General features: G+C 37.1%; 1 protein-coding gene across 4 annotated transcripts; it reads left to right on the top strand.

Moving 5' to 3' along the window:
* Positions 1-6,196: 6,196 nt before the first annotated feature.
* On the top strand, positions 6,197-13,252 carry LOC131317500 (F-box/kelch-repeat protein At1g55270-like). 4 transcript variants are annotated; one of them, XM_058347052.1, is made up of 3 exons: positions 6,197-6,384; positions 7,087-7,174; positions 11,500-13,252. In XM_058347052.1, exons 2-3 carry the CDS (start codon positions 7,151-7,153, stop codon positions 12,754-12,756), a joined length of 1,281 nt encoding a protein of 426 aa, XP_058203035.1. In that variant the 5' UTR covers positions 6,197-6,384; positions 7,087-7,150; the 3' UTR covers positions 12,757-13,252. The 4 variants fall into 4 exon arrangements, with proteins under 4 accessions (XP_058203035.1, XP_058203042.1, XP_058203031.1 ...); XM_058347059.1 differs by having other exon boundaries at positions 6,202-7,008; positions 7,087-8,939; positions 9,602-13,252; XM_058347048.1 differs by having other exon boundaries at positions 6,203-7,008.
* Positions 13,253-16,917: the final 3,665 nt, after the last annotated feature.

The raw sequence follows: 16,917 nt of genomic DNA, 5'->3' as shown, positions 1-16,917 counted from the left end.
ACTCATTCTTTACGGAAACACGCGTAAAAAAGTTTTTCTGGATGTTAAAATATTACATACTGTTTGGTAAATGTAAAAGTGCTGAAAAAGAAGGAATAACACCATCTTTTTTCAGAACAAAGAGAGCTGGAGAGATCAGGGATACCGATTTTTGCTATTAGGCTGCGCAAAAACTGACTTTTTTTTGCTAAAAAAATGGTTATTTATCAAAATATTTGGGTAAAAGTAAAAAAAAAATTTACTTTTCCGATTCCTCTCGTCGAGACGAATCAATTACTCACAAAAGTTTGACACAAAACTAATAAATGCGAAAAAAATTCAAATAAAGACAAAAATCTCATCTTTAAATTAATTTAAGTTAAGTTCAAAGAACGCAGCCCTAATCTTTCTTTATAATGTCGTTATTACCTGTAAAATCAATCAACTCAGTAACATCTCGGCCATGAGTATTGCTTTTAACTTTTTGATTGAAATCGTATTGATGTTCAATATTGATATGCATTTGATACTGGCGGATATGTCTTTCAAAAGAATCCACAATTTAAAGATTAATTTCTATGTTTTTGAAACATTAAATAGCTTTCAGATACTCTTATAAAATTAAGAATGTGGCACTTCTAAATGTAGTATATTATTAAAAATAATTAAAAATATGGTTTTTAATAATTTACTTAATTCGGAGAGGAAAAGATAAAGATGAAGATAGTATTAGATTTTGTAATTGATTTTCGAATATCTTTATTGTGCTAAAGGTGTTTAATAAAATTGGATTTCAGCCATTAAACAAGTAACCAAGTAAATTTATATGTCCATGTAAAAAAAAGAAAGTAAATTTAAATGTAAATTGTTTTGCATAATTAAAGTACAACGGTTTGTCACTATTTGTGATGATGCATGGTCAATGCTAAAAAAGTGTCATCTTTTTTAATATTTTTTTGAATCCTTTATTATTGCGTCGAATGTGAGTTCTGTGTGGAGTTGGATTTTCCACCACTAAACAAGTAAAGAAGTAAACTTATATACACAATACTCTTGTCATCTTTTTTTCATATTTTTATAAATATCTATATTGTGTCAAACTTGTGTTCCATAAAAATGGATTTTATCCATTAAACAAGCAACCCAAATAAAGTTATATGCAATACTTTTGCATACGAAGAAAAACAATCTCTCAATGGTTATGTGATTTTGCATGGTCAATGCTAAACACATTGTATTATGACTTTTTAATTTTACGTATCCTAGTCGCAGCCTTGACCTATCTTTTCAGATTTTCTCATATCATTCTAGCTATATCATATCATATTATATCATACCGAATCTCCCACGTGTGTGTCCATACCTCATCGTATTAGTATCAGATACAAATATCCATCCTATACCTGCAAATATATCTTTCAAAAGTATCCACGTGTAAGGATTAGTTTTCAATAATTTGAAATATCAAACATTGATTAGCAAAGTACTTACAGTAGCCCCCTACGCCCCAAGCTAGCTCCGTCTTTGCGTAGGATGGCTATATATCATCCCTTTTAATATTTTTTTGAATATCTCTATTGGGCCACACTTGTTCTGTAATAGGAATCGACTGCAACGATTTCTATTACGTACTAAAAATACTATTTAATTTCGAGAATTCTACTCATACATCACATTTTTCTAAATTTTTCACTATCGTCGTATCTTTACCGTATCGCAACGCACCTCGATAAAAAAACACCATAAAAATACCCTGCATGAGTATTTTTGTAAATATTGTTGAATTTGACATCCTCTAGTCATACTTATATCCTATTTCTGAGATTTTTTTCGTACCGTCATCGCAACATAACATATTTCGCATGGGGTGCCTCATAGCATCTACCATTCCGTAACTAACATATTTAAGTAGTGCTGATTATAATTGACTTGCCAATGTTTATACTATTTGAGGGAGATATATATCTAGGTTCATAAAGTGAATCAATTGGGGGCAACTTGAGATTACAGACAACAAATTATGAAGACTAGTCAAATACATATTTAACAAATTCATTTTGTATGGTGTTATCTTTCTCTTTGCTTTTACATTTCTGTCCTTGAATCTTTCTACGAATATATCCATTGTGACGCCCCACCCCTGGGAATTCCAAGAAGTGGTTGACTGGTCTGAGGGTGGTTGGGGCCTGTGCGGGGATTGTCTGATCGCTGACTAGAGGGGTCAACTAGGGGTGGTCTGACATCACTTGGTGAAGTGCACGTAAGTCGTGTGCTATAAATAATAGATCGTCATCTTATCTTGTACAAGACTTTTTAAAACGATGAGGATGTTAAAGCCCATTGGAACTTCACAGTTAAACGTGCTCGCCTTAAAATAATCCAGGGATTGGTTTGGAGTTCAAAACGGACAATATTGTACAGGACATGAGCGGGTTGTTACATCCATGCTCTCGTTACAGCATTAATTTCTTTGCACATATTTTATCAACTAAATTCAACTCATGGAAAACCTTTTTATTATTCAGTCCCGTCTTTTGAATGGGAATATGGAACTACTATTTCCTTTCTCGTTCATGTACTGGCCTGTTAGATGGTTTTGACCTATGATGGTGACCTTAATCCTTTTTAGGTCTTCAGGGAGGGCTTTTCTCTCTTATTCTTTTTTGTGCTTTTCTCTTGCCTTAAAAAATAACAACCCTTACATTGGGGCAAATGTTATTTGTCTTATGACATGGGTAATGCTTCTATGAGGCTGATTGAGGCTCCAAGGCACATTGCAAAGAGGTGGGACCTTTAAGCCTTTAACCATTTGTATTGAAAGAGTAGGGGCCTAAAAAAAACATTTTTCATATGGAAGAAATAGATGTTAGAGTTTCCTATAATGTTATTCCGGGTGCTCTACCGATAATCTGGATTTTATATGAAAACTGGGTCTCTATATATGTCTATTATCACTGATGTCTTTCGGCTCCGATTTTGAAAAATAGTTCCGCGGCATAATGTTCCTTAAATTCCTCAATTTCTGAATGTACATGATCGAGAACGCTATTGATCAATAGTAAAACTGTTTGAGAACATCCATGCTATGCATATAGAACTAAATGTGAGGTCTCTTTTTATTCCTTTCCTGCTCTTACCTCCGTCGATTGGAGATTAGTTACATGAGAAAAGTTTATTTACGGCTTCGCGCAATCAATGACTGAAATGTGTTTTCAATTCTGACCGGCGGTGAAAATTGGTTTTCAATCCAAACCGTCCAAAATATTTAATTTTAGAGGGGCACGATTGAGCGCCGTAAATATTATTTACGATAATAGCCGTAAAGAAGTTTTCCTCTAGTTACATTGGGTATTATTATTAGAAGGTATATCCCACTCAGAGTTATCGCAAGCAAACACAGAGATACACCTCTGTTTTTTCCATTGAGGGCTCCACAATTCATAGGGCAATGATTAAAGTTCAGTCAAGTGTAACGATCATAAGTCATGTGCCATCTTCAATACGTAGGACATCTAAATAATGAGTAAGAAACCACAGAGTTCTGAAAGCTCCAAATGAATATAGGTAATTGAGAAGGATACAAGAATTTTACCCCCAAAAAAAATTGGAAGTACACGGAGGCCCCATCATTATCACTTTTTCTCACGGAGACTCCATAACATTTAAAACCGCTTATACAGACCCCTTCAACTATATAAAACCAAAAATTGGCTAACTTTGTTAATGGAATAAGAAAAATGACAATTCTATCCCTTAAAAATCACCCATACTGATCCCCTCATCTATAAAAAAAAGTCAACGTTGATCCCTTCGTCTTAACGGTCTTTTTGACAGAATGTTGCTGATTGGTTAACGGTTGTAGTTGAGGATGTCTACATGAGCGATTTTAAACGTTAGGGCATCTTTGTGAGAAAAAGTGACAATTGAGGGGCTTTCTGCGTACTTTTACCAAAAAAGAAATTTAATTAATAAAAGAACGGATATCTATAATTTCTCGTGGCAGGAGTGAAAATAGACGTCTTGTAGTTTAAAAAAAAAAAAGTAGAAAAGATTGATCACGTTGCACATTAATGTATGATATGGTGTGACATGCGCTCAAAATGAAGTTGATTCTCGTGTTTTATTCCAACATTTTTTTTTAGGTAACATTATTGATGGAAAAACATTGGTTTCTCTTTTATTTAGTGATCTGCTGCTATTGCCGCTAGTTCCTTCACACCTGAGATGCCCACTTCATCAGTGATTTTCGACAAGTCTTTCTTCGATCATTTTATGACTCTACTCGATACTCGATTCTTATTTCATTATGTCCGTTGGAAATTAAATTTTTGATGCTTCTTAGGACCTTCATTTTAAGCCGTCTCTCTATAAATCGGGGGGGGGGGGGGGGGGGGGGGGGGTTGTTAAGCGAGATGAATACCCGAATGATATGGTATGATCGACACTCAAAATGAAGTTGATTTTCATGTTTTAATATTCCAATTTTTTTCTTTATAGGCGACACTACTGATCGGAAAAAATAGTTTATCTCTGTAAATCCGGGTGGGGGGTGTTAAGCGAGACGAATACCCGAATGATATGGTACGATCGACACTCAAAATGAAGTTGATTTTCATGTTTTAATATTCCAATTTTTTTCTTTATAGGCGACACTACTGATCGGAAAAAATAGTTTTTCTTTTTATTTATTAACTCATGGGCATGTTATCCTACGCATAATGACATCTAATGCCAAAATGCAAAAAAAGGTATTATCCTTGGCATAATCATTTTAATTTGTTCATTTAACAAGATAGCATTTCAAAATGGAAATTCAACAAATATAACAAGACGAGTGAGTATATAATACAAGGATATATATACACACACAAAAAGGCAAAAAGAAAAAATGGGAAATAATAATAAACAAAAAGGAAAAGAGTCCCAAACGAGAAGTCACCATTGGTTAAAGCATCCATCCAAGGTCAACCTCATCAAAAACAGTGGGAAACCACTTTACAAAATTATTCCTTGTTTCAAAGTGGTTTTTTTTAAATAAAATAAATCACTCCCCCAGCAATAAAAAGGAACTCAAGTCCCACTCCAGTCATCTCCCATCCGGTTTCAAATTTTACGGGCTTATTTCGCGCTCATAACAATGATCAGGCCCCGTTCTAGAAATTTTCTTAAAAAATAAGCTGTTTATTTCACATTTTCAAATTAAGACATAAAGTAAATGAAAAATAATTTTTCAATTTTTTTTTGCACCGTATAAAAGATCTCATCGAGATCTTCCAAATAAGATCCGTATTGCATATTTTTAGATTTCAATAAACTCATAATTTTTAAGCTTGAAATTGCCTTCTTAAAAAATAAGGACTTATTTTTTGTTCCGAAACGGAGCCTCAGAACTGTTCATTTTTGTGGAGCTCATCAGGTTCTTCGGACAATAATGTTCCTTAGATATAGATCGATGACTTATCAGAACACATTTATTGTGAAACAAATGCACTGTTTGAATTGAATCAGACCTATTGGTTTCAAAATAAATGTGTTTCGCTAAGTCATAGATTGGTATTACGTATGAAGGATCCTTGGTCCGACTCGCACCTTGGTGGAACTATTTAGTGATGGATTCTCATTTCCTTGAACAGTAATTAATTCGCAAACATTCCCCGGTGACGATGCAAATAAAAAAAAAATAATTAATCGCAATTAAATACTCCTATTTAAGTAATGGGTAAAAACCCTGTTGATCCCGCTCATGAGAATGCTACGCTGACTGGATTTTAGGGTGTTCTAGTGCACTTCCCGCACTACACTATGTAGTGCGATCGATTTGGCTGTCTTTTTTGATACGGACAACTTGGATTTAATCTGATCTCATACAAATTTAAATCGTTCATTCCTTGAATTTAATGAGCTGTTGATTACTGAAATGAACAGTCGAATCGGTCACACTGCACCGTTTAGTGCGGAATTGCACTACACCACCCCAGGTCCACGCTCATTGCCCTTGCATTCTTTAAAAAAGGAAAAAAGGCAATCACAAAAATTAGTTTGAAAAGACCAAATTACCCCTTTGTGGAGCAGGCAAGTCAAGCATGGTGTGGTGGGTCACCCACAGAGGAAATCTTCAATTACTTTAGAGCACATTTGGTGGAATTGGGCTGCGTAGGACCCAAATACTGTACTTATGTTCTTGAATCTTTGTCCCTACACGTTTTAAAACTATTGAAAACCCTCTGCTCATTTTGACCCATCCCATATGTTTCCTCTCTTTCAAAATCTCTCTCTCTAGACTAGAACAAGAGCTATCTTCCAAATATCTTTGTTAGACTTGTTCTTTGATTTCTTCAAGTTTAATACCAACCACCGGCCATCATCACAAGCACCACCACTTTCTCTCCTCCACTAGTGGTTTAGGTTTGCTTTTTCACAACTCTCTCTCTCTCTCTCTCTCTCTCTCTCTCTCTCTCTCTCTCTCTCTTTATTGTCATCTCAAACAGTATCTTGCGCTTGGAGGTTGCGCAGTTTGGGGTTTATGGGCCCAATTCTCCACTGAAGAATTTCAATTTGCTGAGAGAGGAGGGGTCTCTTTCTTCAGTGCCTTTTGTTGCCTATTTTCTTGCTGTATCGCATTTGTGGCTATTGAGTTCTTGGGGGGGGTAAAGGTTTTAACTTTGTGTCTTCTCTGTGAATCTTAGAAATTTGATATTTTGGGGGGATTTGCTATATGGGTGTTTGATTTTGGACATGGGTTTTTAAGATTGAAGTAATTGGGTGTGTTTGGTCTGTAATTTGATCAGTCTCTGAAGTAGGCTTAGTTTTGATTCTCAATTAGGGTTTCTCATTTTCTTGGTCCGGATTGTTGGGTTTTGGATCTGGGGGAATAATTTTTTGAGATGGGTTTCTATTTGCTTTTTACTGGGGTATTCTAGGCTTAGGTGTTGTGGTGTTCAATCAGTCTTTTCAGTTTTTGGAGTTGAGAATTAGGTCGGACTTCTCCCAAATTCAATGCATGATTCCATTGGAACTTGATTCATGAAGGTTTGAATTTTGTATGTGGGTTAATAGTGATTGCTGGATTAGTGTTGTGCATTTCTGATGTATGTTTTTTCCCTGTAGGATGGTAGTTGAGAGATAATCGTTTGATTTTCTTGAGGTGGGATTTGAAGCTATATTTTAAGAAATGGACAGGATTCAGCCACCTCTGGTAAACATTTCATCTTCCTTTGCTTCATTTTTTCATAACTCAAGTGCCTGGGTCAGCTTCCGTGCACTCCGACTAATCCTAGGTGACCAATCCCACCACTCACTTTCAGGGTCCCAATTAAAGCCAGAGCGAAGCTTTGTATGGAATGGCCCCAAAGGAGATGATAACACCTAAGTTTCTAACCTGAGACCTTAGGAGGGTCAAGGGTGCAAACCTCTAAGTCCCAGGCCTTGACCATTAATCAAACCCTTGGGGTTCTTCCTTTGCTTCTTTGATCAGTGCTCTTTATGGTTTGGAAATGTATGCCAGAGTCTCATGTTTGTCTTTTACGTGCTGGGATTGCTTATTTCATGTTTGGGTGGTGGTTCTTTTGCTTTTTTGGTAGCAATAATTCTTGAATTATCTAGCAATGTTATTTTTTGCACTTCTTCTGGAGGTTGTGAAAGAGTGTTATTGAGGACGTTTGAGCCAAAACGAGTCTGCACCTGGTACAGTTCATAATCTCGCATTATTAAATTTGTTTGGTTTGTTGGACAATGATCAAGTTGATTTGAATCGTCTAATCTGGGTGTCCCATTCTACAGTTTTTTTTTTTTTTTTTAACAATTATGCTGAATGAATTAAGCTCTGGTTCTGTCACTATCCAACATTTCTTCTTAAAGCTGGAATCTTCTAGATTGGCATCTTTCAACAAACACTACATGAGCATATGCCTTTTCTTTCAAAACCTCCCTCTTGATGTCTATCTTCAATTAGATGAAATGAGACCGTAAGATTCGTAGTTTGATCTCATTGGTTTTTGTTGGAATTCCTTGTATTGTGATTAACAACCTTTTCTTGGAAATCCCTCATGTCCTCTGAATCTTCTATCCTGAGGTGGAGTTATTGTAAAAGATGTGGTTCAACATTTTAGGGAGTATGGGCATTCCTTCGCAATGGGGTTGTCCCTTTTTGCCCCCTTTTTTGTCATAGGCAACAGCCAACAGTTTATTCTTTTAGGTGTACTTTTGGAAAGAGTACAGCAAAAGACTCGGGAATCAGGATGTCAAAGGGCAAAGGAACGTTGATTAGAGATCTTCCGGTTTTACCCATTGATTGATGGGAACGTGTCTGGGTTTGTGTGTACTGAGTCTGCATAAGAGTTTCTTTCTGTAGAAGACACGGTTTGTGCATAATGATTCAAAGCGATGCTTGGAAATGTTGAGTCATGTTATTGGGATTGAATTTGGAACAGTTTAGAATTGAATTATATATGATTTGTAGGTGAAACCATAATCTAACCATGGTAACTTTGAGGATCTTGTTATTTCCTTGCTGTGACCAAAACCATTGTTTCACTTAAGAATAACCTGAAGTGTGAGAAACATAATTTCCTCTAGCTAATAATGCTGAAGTTGTTATTTCCATACTGAACAGTTAGTTTATGTAATAGCTGGATCTGGGAAGTAAACAACAACTACAAGAGTAAAAGTTCAACTAGAATTATGCAGGATTGAGGAATCATCAGAACTGAAGAGGAAAATAAAGTTCCATGTTCAAGCTAGTACTGCTAATTACTGGAAGTAATTATTAGTTTACATGCATGAATATGGAAAACATACGCTACTTTTGAAGGTTGGTACAGATCAAAGCAACATCAATTTAACATTTTATTGATATGTAGTGAGTACGCTTTCATCAATGGGTTCATTAGTCCATCTTGGTGCAACTTAATTCTTGTAAGTTGTAACTAGCACTTCACCATTAACAGGCCTGGTATTAGATTGTTCTGGACAATGTTCTAAATGGCGCTTGGCGCTAGTAGGGCGGAGACCCACCTCCAAGCGCCAAGCCGCCTAGGCGCCGCCAAGCAATTTGGCGTTTTTTTTTTTTTTTTAACAAACCATTATCCAATCAAACTATATTCTATGTATCCATAATACAAGTTCAAAGTTCTACATAACCATAATGCAAAGTTTAATGTACAAACCCAAATGAAATTAAGTAGTAGCAACTAGCAAATAAGTTGAATAAGACAATAAGTAGAAATAAACGAGATCGGAGATCCCTAATGCCAAGTTAAAAGTTCATCTCCTTTCTTTAACTCTTCTCCTCCATACCCTTCCAAAACTTGATCTACATTAGTTTAATACTATACATTTAAGGCCGCCAAAGGCCTCCAAAGATGTCGATGATGCCGCCAAGGTCCGCCAAGACCGCCAAGGCCGCCTAGGCGGCCGCCAAACACCGCCAAACCTTCCTGGGCGCCAAATCGCCAAGACCGCCATGGCCGCCAAGACCGCCAAGGCCGCCTAGGCGGCCGCCAAACACCGCCAAACCTCCCTGGGCGCCAAATCAAACGCCAAGGGGTATTGGCGTGGCGGCAGGGTACCTCCAAGCGCCTAGGCGGCGCCTAGGCGGCCTCGGCGGCCGCCATTTAGAACAGAGGTTCTGGATGCATAATCACCTATGACAGCTGTGGTAGTTGAAAATATCACTAGTGTGTTTTGAGAGTCCAGGACAACTTACGAGGTGCAGATCTTGTAAATACTTGTGGAGATGCATCTGAATTCTTGTAAATAATTCCAGCTATACAGGGAATCATGATGATGTACCATAAGTTGTTCTAGTTTTTTGTGTCGCTCTTGGTCTTACGAAACCAAATCTAATTTCTTCTTCTGGTTTCTTTTTCTTGTTTGCATATGTTTTGTAAGGTCTATTTGCCATCAATTATCTTGGATAATAGAACAGATGATCGTTAACTAATGTCAAATAGGGAAAGGACAGCTCAAAATAGTTGACGCGTCTTAAAGTCCCTTTGAGGCTTCACTTTATATCATAACAGTTATGACACCCTTCTTTGTCGTTTCTTTGGGATGAGCATCATGGTTCTTTTGGATTCCCTGCTTTCATTTCTCGTGGCAAGAGCTTGTTCACCAAGTCTGAGTTCCCACTTTCTCTTCACCAAGTCTTCCTCTTTTTTAGATGATGGTTTAAATTTTTATGGGGCTTGACCTTTGTGTTTCTCTTGCATGTCAGAGTAGTTGCATTTCTAAGTAAATAAGCTAGTTTTTCTGCTTTTCTCTGGCCATTTTTAGGGAAGGGATGTAAAAAAGACCACCAGACCAAATGGAGCACCCATACCAAACCAAATCTGTCCATTTTGGTTGGTTTTTTAACTAGTTTCGGCGTTCTTTGTTTTGAGAGAACAAATAAATTGGTTTTTCGTTCGGTTCAGCTTCAAGGATTCGTACACCAAACAAAACTAAACCAACCAAATTTCTTACATTACTCTTATGACATCTATACTAGTACATCTTTATATTTGATTCTCTCCTACATACACTTGATGATGAGCTACAAGTTGGAGGTGAAATATTGTCTTATTTTCCCCATTAATACAACAACAACAACAGAACCCATGTAGTTCCCAATCATTGGGGGTATGGGCGGGGGAGGGTTGGAGACAAACCTAACCTTTGGCAATATGCACAAAGTAGCTGCTCTCAAAATACCACTGAAACAGTGGCTCCCATTAATCATTGTTTATAAACATCAATGTACTAAAAATCGCTAGGCACTAGTTAGGCGGAAAGGGGGTGACGACTAGCGCCTAGGTGGGAATAGTTGGCTTAGGCGGCCGACTTTTAGAATACTGATAAATATTACAATTATTGCCTCTATTATTGTTGGAACTACATTTAGTAGAGTTTCTTTTCTGACCATGTAAAATCAATCATCGTTTGATATTGTATCGGTAATGCACTTTGAGCCCTAAACTGATTGCACAAAGCCTAACCGTACTACTCCAATGCACTATGGTTTGGTTTGGTTTGGTTATTACAAATTAACAGTTGGTTTTCGTCATATGATTACAAAACCGATGTAAAATTATCTTAAAAACCGACCAAACCAAACTCTATGCATCCCTAATTTAGCTCACCTATCGGGCATCGTTATGTATAAGTATTATTATTTTTAGTCAAAGGAAATTTCATATGGAATCCCGAAATTCCAATGTTTCCACTAACAGATTGGTAACATGTCGAAATTTCACCAAACGTGCCGAAATAGTGTGGTTTCCACGCCTATTATAAATATTCAACAATGACATTTTCATGCATTCCGAGATTCTCTTGACATTTCCATTATATTTCAACTACATTTCTGAATGTTTCCAAAAAGATTTCTTTTCCTAGCTAACCGAGACAACAAAACGAACTGAAATTCGGATCCTTGTGAGAGAGTTTCTCATAATTTTACATGTTTGAATTATTTGTCTCTGGTCCTGAAATTCTCATAAGTTCTTGTTTGGTATTTTTTTTACAATGTTTGTATATTTGCAGGTTGATACAACAGCATGTTTCTGTAGAGTAGATGCAGGCCTTAAAACTGTTGCAGGAGCGAAGAGATATGTCCCTGGCACAAAGCTTTGTCTTCAGCCCAGCATCAAGCCGTCCATACATCCAACTAGGCAAAAACCAAGGCGTGACAGAAACCGGAGCCAATCCCCTCTACTTCCAGGACTCCCTGACGATCTTGCCATCGCTTGCTTGATCCGGGTCCCACGAGTTGAGCACTATAAGCTCCGGTTGGTCTGCAAAAGATGGCAGCGCCTCTTGTCCGGTAATTTCTTTTATTCGCTTCGGAAAAACTTGGGAATTTCAGAAGAGTGGATATACATAATGAAGAGAGACCGAGATGGGAAAATCTCGTGGCATGCTTTTGACCCCACTTACCAGATTTGGCACCCTCTTCCTCCGGTCCCAAGTGAATATTCGCAAGCTCTAGGGTTCGGATCTGCTGTTCTCAGCGGTTGTCACCTTTACTTATTTGGTGGAAAAGACCCAATCAAGGGTTCCATGCGACGCGTCATTTTTTATAACGCGCGGACTAATAAATGGCTCCGTGCTCCAGATATGTTGCGAAGGCGTCATTTCTTCGGGTCTTGTGTAATAAACAACTGTTTGTATGTAGCCGGCGGGGAAAACGAGGGTGTGCACCGATCCTTGAGATCGGCGGAGGTTTTTGATCCGAACAAGAACAGATGGTCTTTCATTTCTGATATGAGCACTGCGATGGTGCCCTTTATTGGGGTTGTTTATGAGGGAAAGTGGTTCTTGAAGGGGCTTGGTTCCCACAGACAAGTTTTGAGTGAGGTGTACCAACCCGAGACAGATAGTTGGTACCCGGTTTATGATGGGATGGTTGCTGGGTGGAGGAACCCTAGTGCTTCCCTAAATGGGCGGCTGTATGCTGTGGAGTGTAAAGATGGGTGCAAAATTAGGGTTTACGATGAAAAGACCAATTCTTGGAGCAAGCATATTGATAGCAAGATGCATTTGGGAAATTCCAAGGCCTTGGAGGCAGCAGCACTTCTCCCGCTTAACGGAAAACTCTGCATTATACGGAATAATATGAGTATCTCTCTTGTTGACGTTTCAAATTGCGACGAATCAAGGGGTGGTTCGGGTGAACATTTGTGGGAAAACATCGCAGGGAAAGGACAGTTCAGGACTCTGGTTGCAAATTTCTTGTTGAATCTTGCGGGTAGGAACCGCCCCAAAAGTCACATTGTGCATTGCCAGGTTCTTCAAACTTGAAGATGTGTGAGTTATGGACGGGTTGAAAGATGGATGCATGGTTATTATTTCGGTATGCAGAATCCAAACTGCAATGTGTGATAGTTTGATTGCCCGCGAATGAGAAGTCTTCAAGTTATTATCTCTAATCGTCTGGTAGGGGCAAGAAAAAGATCGTGTTGTTTCTTCAGCAATTTCTGATCTCTAGTGGACCTTTCAGAATTCAAACCCTGATGAAGTTTATGACCATCTGTCATCTCTTGCGACTTTGTAATCTCAATGACAGTGTGTCATGGGAAGAGCTTGGCAGGTGGAAGCTTGCCGACCTGCTTCGACTACCCGTGCGCACAGTAAGTTCGCGTTGTTTGTAGGTTTTGACGACCGATGAGTATGTTCATTTTGTGTTTTTGTAGGTTTTAGTGCTACAGATTTATATCTGAAACAGTCCTTACATGCTTTGGATATTGTAGAATTTTACAATTGAAAAGAGCTATTCTGCATTATAAGTCCATTTCAATTTGGGTGTGTTCGGTTTAATTTTGTTGATATTGTTCATTAGTAATTATCATGGTGAGCTTCATTCAGCCTAAAAACTCAGGATTTGATTGGGACAGTCAAGGGAAAAGTCCCCACAGAAGAAACAAGCCTCATGGAAAGTAGACAAATTACTGAGAACCCAGTAGATTTTAGGAGATTACAATTTGAATCACTGATCGATTTCGAGTACTTGAAGCCATTGATAATAACATCTTCTTAACTTTTATGGCCTAAACTCATCAATAGATCAGCTATACACACTGGTCTTGCTTATTTGCTTACAGTGTCGATTAACGAGCTTAATTTCAGCGTTGGAGCCTAACTCTTCCGGCATTGCTGCTTTACTGTGTATTGTGAAAGCCATTGGGCTGTGGATCTTGAGTTTGTGCATGGAAAAGATAAGGATTCTGTGTTTGAATCTTGTGTGTGTGTGTCTGTGGGAGGAAAAAACCTAAGGCCCACAGGTCGCAAAGTTCTCTTTCCCAGACAAGTAGCAATATGACGGTCTCTAAGGAATAAGCGACGGATGACCAACTCATTCATCTAACGCATCAAACATTGCCTTTGTTAGTTTGTGTCAAATTTTTTTAGATTATTGATTCGTTTCGACGAAGGGAATTGAAAAGGTAAAAAAATAAGAACTCAAATTTTTTTAAATAAAGATGAAAATAAGCCTTTTTTTTTTGTGTCAAAATGTTAGGAACTTTATTGATTGTAATAACCAATAAAAGCAACATCACAACTAAAAAAAGCAGCCATCCCTAATGAGAAGATTGGCTAGCCACGTGGGAGGAGAAGCCTCCCAAACTCCTGACCCCCCAACACCCTTATGCGCCAAATAATGCGCCACCATATTTTCAGATCGTCCAACAAAATTAAACGCGCGCACACAAAAAATAAGTCAGTTTGCAGAGAAGAACCCCTTTAAGTATCCCAAATAAACAACTAAAATTGTCTTCATCCGCCAATACTTTTCCATGTTGCTTCGACATGCTCCATGAGACGAGTAAATGTTGACAGAAACGTCACTTCAGAATAGAAATATCTTGTGGAAAGTAGAAACTTACATAGTACTACCTAAGTCAGAGATCAAACAAAATTCTACTAACAGATAAAAAGGGGCAGTAAAAAGTTGAATAGAACTGTCTGTGATCAGTGCCACCCCGATATTTGGGTTGTCCAAGCCCGACCTTCCGCTTGGTTATCCACTTGAAAATTCTAATCGTAAGGAAAATTTGTAGGGAACCACGTAAGGAAAAATGTGTTTGGGCTCATTCCGGGTCTTACAAAAATCTAAAAAAATATCCAAATTTTTTTGAATATTATTTTATGGGGCCTTGTAAAAAATCGGCTCCAAGAGATATCGATCGGTAAGTATTACTTTTGGATTTGTTGAGACGAAACTATTCAATTCGCCCATATGAATTCAAAAGTAACACTTACTGATATTCGTTGGAGCTGATTTTTTACAGGATCCCATAAAATAATATTAAAAAATTTATAGATATTTTTCTAGATTTTTGTGGGATCTAAAATGGGCCCAAACGAGTTTTTCCTTATGTGGTTGTCTGCAAATCTTTATTGCGAATAACAGGACTCGTTGCCCACTAGTGTTAAGTATAAAAAAAAGACATACAAGCAACAACAAAAAAGGACAAAAACAAGATTATATTGTCCATTTAGCTTGAATTACATCATCCGTCCCTTCTCGTTTTGGCTATAGCGTCCCTTTTCTTTTTTTCTTCTTATCTGATAGCCGTTCTAATTTTCTCTCTTAATAATTTGTCTTCATAATTTTTTTTTATCTGTTATTTACCCCAGGTATGTAAAAACTTTTCTTTTACCCTCCTAATTTTCTCAAGTATCATAATTTTTTAAAATAGGTGGAAACCATACATATTTACTTTTTTTTAAAAATTTGTACAAATTTTTTTGGATGATGCCCATAAATATATTTTTTACTGGATTTCTAATTTTTTTTTTTGTATACATACAAACTTTTTTTTTTGTTGCCCCTTGCCGGGGGGTTGCCCGAGCCGCCGGCTTGCGGGGCTTACCCCCTGGCCGGCCCTGTCTGTGATGTAACCAGAGAGATACTTCAAACTGAATGTATTAAGGCTCAGATTGGATGACGGGAATCTTGAGGACGAATGAGAATGTGATGCTATAGTTCCATTTCGACATTTGGAACCGGCAAAAATAGAAATGTGATGTCATCATGTCATGCTTTCCTGATTCCCACGTTTAGAAGAAACAAGAATAAGAATTGATTCTTGATGACACATACAACCAAGAATCACACTCTCAGAATTGGATCCCTCCCTTACCCCATGGTAATTTTAGATTCCTGGCTCAATCAACAACAAAAAAGAAAATGTTGACTTCAATAAATTTCCAAAATAATTATTTCCTAGATAAGATTACTGAATTAATTCAACCATCAGAATGAAATTACTCCATAAATTCATTTTCTAGGAACTTGATAGCGAGTAAATGTTGACAGAAACGCCACTTCAGAGTAGTGGCGGAGCCAATGTAGGTCCACCGGAGACACGGGCCTCCACTGTATTTTTTTTGTAACTTGAATCGAATTAGCTATTGTTTTTTATATAATTCAATCAACTCGCCTAAATATGCACACATAAAAGATATTTTGTTTAATAGCTCAAAAATAGGGTGAACATGATAACATTAGCTTCTTTATTTAGGATTTGTAATAGGTGGGTGAACAAATACTGTTCCAAAATCTGAAAACTCTCAATTGTTTCTCGTGATATAACACACAAGTCACCGTTAGTATTGCCAAAAAACATCAAGTCATGGATCGGTGAGATTCGGTGTCATTGGAATTTTTATTTCATAGTATCCCCTTTTGGCTACACCACCAAAAATCGAAATATCTCGTAGAAAGTAGAAACTTATATAGCACTTCCTGAGTCAGAGATCAAACAAAATTCTTCTAACAGGTAAAAAGGGGCAATAGAAAGTTGATTAGAATTGCCTGTGATGTAACCAGAGAGATACTTAAAATTAAATATATTTGTGATAAGTAATTAAGCTAGCATGATAAATAAATTTCATCTTACTTAATGTTTTAAAAGCCTCCCCTTCCTTCATCACCACCACCATGCCTAAAAAGTTGGAACTGATTGAATTTGTCAATTCTTTTGTATCACCCATTGAAATAAGTCAAATCAAATCTAATCTTTTTATTTACAAAAGAAGCAAACATAGCCTAGTTAATACATGCAAGCCTAGAATCATAGCCCTAAACCTAAGTCACCCACCAAAATCACTTCCCTAGATTTTTTTAGGTACTTATATATATGTATATGTACCTCATAGGTTATTTTAAGCATGCTTATATATGTCTAAAGGATATATAGGCTTTCTAGGAAAATCTTAACCATTGGTCAATAATTACAAAGGAAAATTTTATCTCTTGGATAATAAAAAGTTAGTCTTGCCATTAAATATTTAGATTGATAAGGCTAATCAATTTCTTAGATTTCCTATGTACTTATGTGCTTAAAATATAGAGATATGTACCTCATAGTCTTTTATAAACATGTCTAAAGGACATATGGGCTTTCTAGGCAAATCTTGACCATATTTTTTTTAATTGACACTTGCAAGCCTATTACC

The sequence above is a fragment of the Rhododendron vialii genome, chromosome 1a (assembly GCF_030253575.1).
Source record: "Rhododendron vialii isolate Sample 1 chromosome 1a, ASM3025357v1".
Taxonomy (NCBI): domain Eukaryota; kingdom Viridiplantae; phylum Streptophyta; class Magnoliopsida; order Ericales; family Ericaceae; genus Rhododendron; species Rhododendron vialii.
Note: the sequence above shows the minus strand (reverse complement) of the source record. Positions and strands in the feature narration are given on the sequence as shown.